The 7,595-nt window shown below is 37.5% G+C and overlaps 1 protein-coding gene across 2 annotated transcripts; it reads left to right on the forward strand.

Annotated features, from left to right (window-relative positions):
• The first annotated feature begins 588 nt into the window (after nucleotides 1-588).
• LOC138306292 (beta-1,3-galactosyltransferase 1-like) lies at nucleotides 589-2,612 on the forward strand. Of its 2 annotated transcripts, XM_069246712.1 has the most exons (2): nucleotides 589-1,389; nucleotides 1,612-2,612. In XM_069246712.1, the coding sequence occupies exons 1-2, from the start codon at nucleotides 1,017-1,019 to the stop codon at nucleotides 2,247-2,249; spliced, it is 1,011 nt and encodes a 336-aa protein (XP_069102813.1). In that variant the 5' UTR covers nucleotides 589-1,016; the 3' UTR covers nucleotides 2,250-2,612. The 2 variants fall into 2 exon arrangements, with proteins under 2 accessions (XP_069102813.1, XP_069102812.1); XM_069246711.1 differs by having other exon boundaries at nucleotides 590-2,612.
• Nucleotides 2,613-7,595: the final 4,983 nt, after the last annotated feature.

Genomic DNA, 7,595 nt, shown 5'->3' on the forward strand with positions numbered 1-7,595 from the left:
AACCCGGAGAAAATTGAGAAATAAACGAATAGATTAAATTAACATGTATAGTGTTTGTTATTAAATCAAATGTAAACGTCTTAACCACGATGTTGTTACATAATTTTGCATATACATGAAACCAGTCAAAGGAAAACGGGTAAGAGAGCACTTATTTTGACGCTGCCGGACTAATTGTTAATTGTCTCCATTAATACCGTATTAAAGATATGTAATTTTGTTGTACTGGTGTGTGCATTAAGCTAATATCCGGTAGGATCATTATACATGTACACAACCTGTCCACACCCCGTGCCTTGAAGTCCCCAGCTTTGTGTCCGGTATTTAGTAGACACTATACACGTTGGACAATTTTTATTCTATTTTAATTGTAACTATATTTGTAACATCGCGCCATCCTGAATTCAACACCTTGGATCTACAAAGTCGAACATTGGCTGTTCAGATCTATATTTCGTAATCTCATGCCTGGTCAGCTGTTCAAATTATGTCCACAAATGTAGAGTTAATCTTCATAGATTGAAATGTTTGAGGTAATACAAAGTTGTGAATGACGTTCTGAGGATTTATATTGAAAGTTTACGTAATTTATAAGAACTTTCGGTGTTTACATTCCACATTTGAGAACTCGTGGTGAAGATTCGACATTATACAATTTTTGACCGCGTTTTAGGTTAATACGAGAATTTGGCAACCTGAGGAAGGTAAAATTCTACGATGCCAAAGGCATACGAGATGAAAAATGGTGTCGGCATGAAAGCATTTTCTCTTAGAGAAGTATTTTATTCAATGGTAACAGTATCAATTGTGCCAAACAATGTCTTCATTTGATTGAAAGCAACATAATTCTTTCATAGATTAACAACTTTTAGCTTTTACAATTTGTTGTTAAGAATAACTATGCGGTAGATCCACTGCAAATGCTATGAAACGGATTTCACTAACGAAATCGAAAGTGGTAGCACACAGCTACAAAATGAATAAAAAAGCGTGGGAATTGATTGAACCACTGATAAATGTTGCACACATTCGTTTTGGAGGGAGGAATGCGTGTTAATGACGCTATGATGATGAAATTCTCCTCTTTCTCAAGCATGCGCATGCGATTTGGGAAGCACTTCCGGTGTGTTTATCGGAGGCTAGGAATTTTGGGAGTTTATTTCTCGTTGGTCTATCTCCTTGTTATCTATATCTTATTGATCTCAATCGACAACTTGCTTCACGTGGAAGTGCAAAGTTCACGTAATATTCCGGTACTTACAACCGCTCCTGTGACCACGATTGCAACTCCTGTTTCAATTATTTTCAGATCAAAGACGTATTATACGGAGATAAGTGACTATCCAATGTCTTTTGACATCAAATCCTTGGTTGAAGACACGATACAAGGTAATGATTTAACAAACTATTCTGATATTGAGCCTATTAACCCTAGACTTTTCAATTACGTATTTAAAGCACGGAAGTGTAAATTTGATAAAGGCATGGACCATAAAGTACTCATTCTGGTAAAATCCGCGGCGGAGAATCGAGATTGGAGAAAAAAGATCAGGAAAACTTGGGGAGCGGAATTTTTGGACGGTAAACGTATTCAAATTGTATTTCTTATAGCATCAACGGAGGAGGAAGTGCAGGTTTTCATCGATTACGAGGCGAGGAAATTCCGAGATATCGTACAGGAGAATTTTCGGGATTCTTACAGGAACAACACATATAAGACTATTATGGGATACAACTGGGCGATGGAGTTTTGTCCGACGGCGAGTTATCTTCTCTTCATCGACGACGATGTTCTGGTTGATACCGATAGCTTTATCAAACATATCGACGACATATCGGACCAACCTCGACATATAATCGATAATCTGTATATGGGATTGCTGATTCCGTGTGGTGTACCGTATCGTGATAATAGGTCTAAGTGGTATATTTCTAAAGACGAGTACCCGTATGATTTCTGGCCGCCATATTTGGCCGGAGGAGCCTTCCTGATGTCTCACGTGTCAGCCCTTAAATTTCAGCTGGCCATTCCATACGTCGAACCGGTCAGTATCGATGATTCGTATCTAGGTATTGTTGCTAAGAAACTAGGAATTCGGCCAATAGATAACCACTTATACCATTCTAGTGGGAAATATCACACAAACCAATCCATATTTCATCATAAATGGAATTATAATAATCCAACAGCTGAAGGCGAGTTACTTCCCTTTAGTTCGAATACAAAATTTTGTTCCGAAGGAATATGATCAATGTATAAATTAATCACATAAAATAGACAAGTTATCTCCCCTGGATCCAAATGGAGAAAAAAACAACAATGAACATTCTTTGATTTCTACCATATTGCAGTAATAATCGCACGTGTAATAATCTTATTATAAAACAGGTCTTCATAATTAATGGATACATTATGTACATACATATGCATGTATATAAGCACTTTAGTGTATTTACCATAACATTAGAGGAACATTCTTCGTTTCGCTATCTAGGTGTACATCATAATCGTTTCAAAGTGTCCATGAATCCCTACATGTACCTACATAGGTATTTCTAAATATTTTCTTCATTTTGTAAGTATTTTTCATGTTTTATTAAAAGCTTTTTTTTATATTTGACGTTTCGACGATTATTTAGTACTAGTATCACCTTCATCAGACAAATGACCAAGCAGCACACAAAAATATGTATCATCCTCGAAACTCCAGTGGTTACTATAACGTCAGTGACACTAACCCCTGGAGTGGCAAGAATGAATGATTAAGTACACGAATATGTAAATGTCTGGAAATGAAAATCGAACACCGAGATGCTCAATATCGATTTCGGCACTGCTAAGTATATATTACTGTGTTATATTATATAGACGACGGACGAAAGGCGATTTGCTATTCCCATTACGGGCCTTGGACCATACCTCAGAATATTATTTTAATGGTCATCGAAACGACACACAAAACATTCACAATTGCATTACATTAGCTTTATCTACAAATTTATACATGTGTTAGAAATTGGCTCATTGTATATATGGATATTTCCTAAATTTTCCTGATATGTCATCAACGGTTTATCGATGCAGTCGGAAACTTGAACATCTTCAAGTTTATTTTTGGATTAATTGTACATAATGTACGTTCTTTGAATGACATTAACTTAAATTAAGATACGGAGGTACAGATTGAACCTTCTCCTACACGTGTATGAGGTCTTATTCAACTTGATTACAATGGGTGGATATGCGACCTTATACGACATCCGTATGTCCGCCATGTTGCTGGCAGCGACCGGTTTTATGTCGCTGGGTTTAAACATATATAAGACAATTTCAATGGCAAGATATTTAAACGATTACTGATTGACTTACTTGCTGTTTATATATTAATCCATTCCTGCAAATAATTTTGTATGACACCACCCATATATTGTTAAATCCATGTTAAATCGTATGCAAGTCGATGTGCTCAATTCTACTGTCACTAAAACATTATGACTGCTATGGTTAATACAAAACACAAAATTTAGAATTAGCGAAACGCATTATGCAAATGAGGCTTACTTCGTTCCGCTTGTTTTGAGTACACATTAAGACAACTCCTAAATTTCATAAAACCTCAATATTCCTATTCAAATTAAGAATGGCGGCCAATTCAAGTGAAAATACGATGAACGATATAAGAAATGCATTTATCATAGCTTCTTGGACTAATTTGTCGGAAATGCCTTTCAAATATGTGTATTTATGATATATAAATCCAAAAAAGGTAGGTGACTTTTGATACATTTTACATCATTTTGATCAGCTGTGGCCCAGCAACATGAATCAATGGCCGTGCTCGTTAGAGGTCACACGACGCAATATCAAAAAGTATCTCGTCGTGTTAACCTCTTACATTGTTGGAGTAGTATGAACCGTACGTCACATATGGATACGCACGTTGGATGTGCTTATAATGTACGAATCTACGAATGTTTGGCACGTTATCCGACGTAGACTTCGTACATGTATGTACGTATACGTGCTTTTCCCGTACAATGTCCATACGTCTACATAACTTGCTATTGCATGCAAGTACATGAAAATGCGTTTTCTCCTTCGATATTCTAAAATTAAACAATAATAAAAGCACATCCTGTCCAACTTGTTTTGTCCCAAGATTCCAACGATTTGGGATTTTGATGCTGGAAGTGCAGAATCATATCAATTGTGCTGAATTGATATGGCACAGCCTAATGGACATCCTCGATACTCCAGGGTTCCTATCACTTACCATCTCTACAACCCTAGACTATCCATTAGTAAAACTGAAGGCAGCTCAGGTCAACAATTCTGAACCAATCACAGGCCTGAAGCAATTCTCTTTGAATATTACGGAGAGAGCGAACGCCATACTTCAAAGACACACAGTCAACCGTTATACGACTCTTTTGATGTACATCAAAGGATTAAAATAACCTGTTCTGTTTGGTTTAGGGGTGTAGAGATCGTAAGTGATATAAACCCCTGGGTATCTAGGATGCCTAACAGAACGCGTTTGAGTTTTACAATAGGTTGGAACCCGCTTCGAATTCATAAACTAGTTATTTTCTAGCATCACCTAAAAGCAATACATAACCTACGTCTTCTTTTCATCAAAAAGGAAATACATTGGGTTCGCCATCTTGGATCTAAGTGCATTTGTATAGGAAAGGACAATTTTACGTTGTACAAAAAATACATTGGGTTCGCCATCTTGGATCTAAGTGCATTTGTATAGGAAAGGACAATTTTACGTTGTACAATTACTTGTGCCCAAGCCGCAAGAAAAGACTCGCGGAGAGACACTACATATACGTGCGGTGTGCGCATCTTCCATAATCCGTGGCCTGAGCGCACCCAAGACGCAGCAGACTTCTGACTTGAACGAACATACGTACCCGGCCTACTATGCTTTTCGGCCGAAACGATACCATTTTATGGTTAAAAGTCTTTTGAGCTACAATAGTGTAGCTAAAGTTCAGACATGGACTAAAAATGCCAAGGCCTGTCTACGTGCTCACAAGTCTTTGCAAGTAGAGAGCGCATACTTCCAAATACGACAGTGTTTGACTAACACTATATACTTTTTTCTCTTCCATACGTCATTCTGACATTTATTTATGTATTGCCAAAGAAATGTATGTACACATGTCAGTGGCGTAGGAAGATGAAACGTAATGAAGGGGGGGGGGGAGGCAAAGGTCCTCAATATTTTGTAACCAACCCCCCTGCCGCCACACCTACAGGAGGAGAATAATTCAACTCCAAACCATATATACTTGATGTACATTTTTCATATACCATTAAATTTAATCCTTGTACACATCTATAATAACTATAGACAGTGCGTCGCTAAAAGGAAATTAACGAATACGCAAATTGGCCAGATTAGCGTGTGAGCGCCGAAGGCGCGATATTTTAGTGTTTTATGGGTCTGTGGGTGACCCCGGGAAAAAATATTGTAATTTATAATGGTTGAGATGAGTTTTACAATGTATTTTGATGATTTTGCGAGCGCCCGAAAGCGCGAGATTTTGGTGTTTGGGGGGTCCGGGGCCTCCCCCTGGAAAAATATTACGATTTAGAATAGCTTAAATGAGTTTTGATGAATTTGCGAGCGCCCGAAAGCGCGAGATTTTGGTGTTTAGTGGGTCCGAGGGGTCTCCCCCGAAAAAAAATTACAATTTAGAATGGCTTAGATGAGTTTCACGATGCATTTTGATGAATTTGCGAGCGCCCATAGGCGCGAGAATTTTGTTTTAGGGGGTTCGGGGGCTCTCCCCCGGGAAAAAAATACGATTTAGAATGGCTGAGATGAGTTTTACGATGTATTTTAATGATTATAAAGCGTTCTTAACAGGTTAATTTTTCGATTTAAAGCTACCTGCATTTAGAAATGATAATTGTGTCGTCATAACATTATGCAACCCTAGTAAATGAATTAATTGTCTCGCTAAGACATAAACAAAATGATCTTTTTAGAGACATTTTTTTAATAGTACATAGAATCCTTGATGGAAATTTTTAGTCTAATTCGTGTGTATTGAATTTTTTCTATTTAAGGTTTGACATTATGTGCTTGAACGTTTTAGGAAATGCGCCGCGCAGCGGAAAATTTTCTAGAATGAAGTACGAAAAATGTGCAGTAGGACCCTTTTTTCAAATAAGCATTTTTAGAAAATTTATCGGCGGGGGTGGGGGGGGGGGGCAGTTGCCCCCCTACCCCCCTCTCCCCGCTTCCTACACCCCTGCATGTATATAGTTTGCAGCGGTAAATTAGAATCATTTTGTAAATAATTGACTGATCTGGTCATTTACAATACACATTATCAGTCATGGTTTAGTACATGTAATTGCATATGAAAAGATCCAAGTTATTTTAAGAACAATACACGTAGTTAAACAACCAATACGATGTCGTGTTCCTAACAAATGCAGGTCTACATTTTGAACCTTCAGCCTACAATGAGTTCGTTCCAGTCTACAGATACCACAAGTACACGAGAACTCAAAATTGTTTGACTGGCATGCGTACATTCTAAATGTATATATATTCCACACTGTTTCAATTGCATTATTTCAACCATACATATATATTCATTTTTAATGATACATTTTCTATCAATGACAACGCATCATCGATAATCCAAGTGTTATATGAAATCACTGTTGTTATATCCACAACTGGACTATCTCATAGTAAAACTGAAAGCAGTTTAGGAAAGACAACTGATCAATCACATACCAGCAGAAACTCTCTTAATTTGGAAGATCGTCCAACTTCCAATTCAAAAAGTCAATTACAATATACTGTTATTAAATTATTTTGATGTACAGTGAACATCAAATGACCAAATTAACTGTATATCGGTTGTGACAGACAGAACCTTCAGTTTTGCTATGAGATAGTCCAGGAGTCGATATGGGACACAATTCCAGTTGCCACTGACCGAATAGGACCGTTATATTAGAGTTCTAGTGTTTTACATTGGGAGGGCCGACACACTGGCCGTATAAGACAGGTGGCCGTTTATGATTATTTCAGGTAGTCGTTAAGGCAGGTTTTACTGTATTGTTTTGGCAATAAATTAGTTACATGTAGAAAACGGCATCAGAAAATTCGGCGAAACGCCAAACTACGGGGCGCTATGCTACCCTCATCCTCGATAGTCCAGGAGTTACTATCACTGCCATTATATCAACGACAGTGATAGTATCCCCTGGGACATCAAGAATGTGCTACCCTGAAATAGTTACAGTTGATAATTGGACGTTGCTAGGAACAATTCACATTTGATTTGACTTGGCATACGATGACATAGACCTTTATTAATTTTAAGTCTATAAGACCCCCACTATTTTAACTGACCCGATAGTAATCGGTCACATTTGGCTATACGTGTGATGTGATACTTCATTGTATTAAATCAGACCTCGATCTACATATTTATTTTGAAGAAAAAAGAGGACAGACTATCTGGGACTGTTCCAGATTTAAGACAACACATTCATATCAGTTCCCAAAAACATTACACTCGTAAATAAAACAAAATGCAACGAAATAGTCACAATT

This window comes from Argopecten irradians, chromosome 13, assembly GCF_041381155.1.
Source record: "Argopecten irradians isolate NY chromosome 13, Ai_NY, whole genome shotgun sequence".
Taxonomy (NCBI): Eukaryota; Metazoa; Mollusca; class Bivalvia; order Pectinida; family Pectinidae; genus Argopecten; species Argopecten irradians.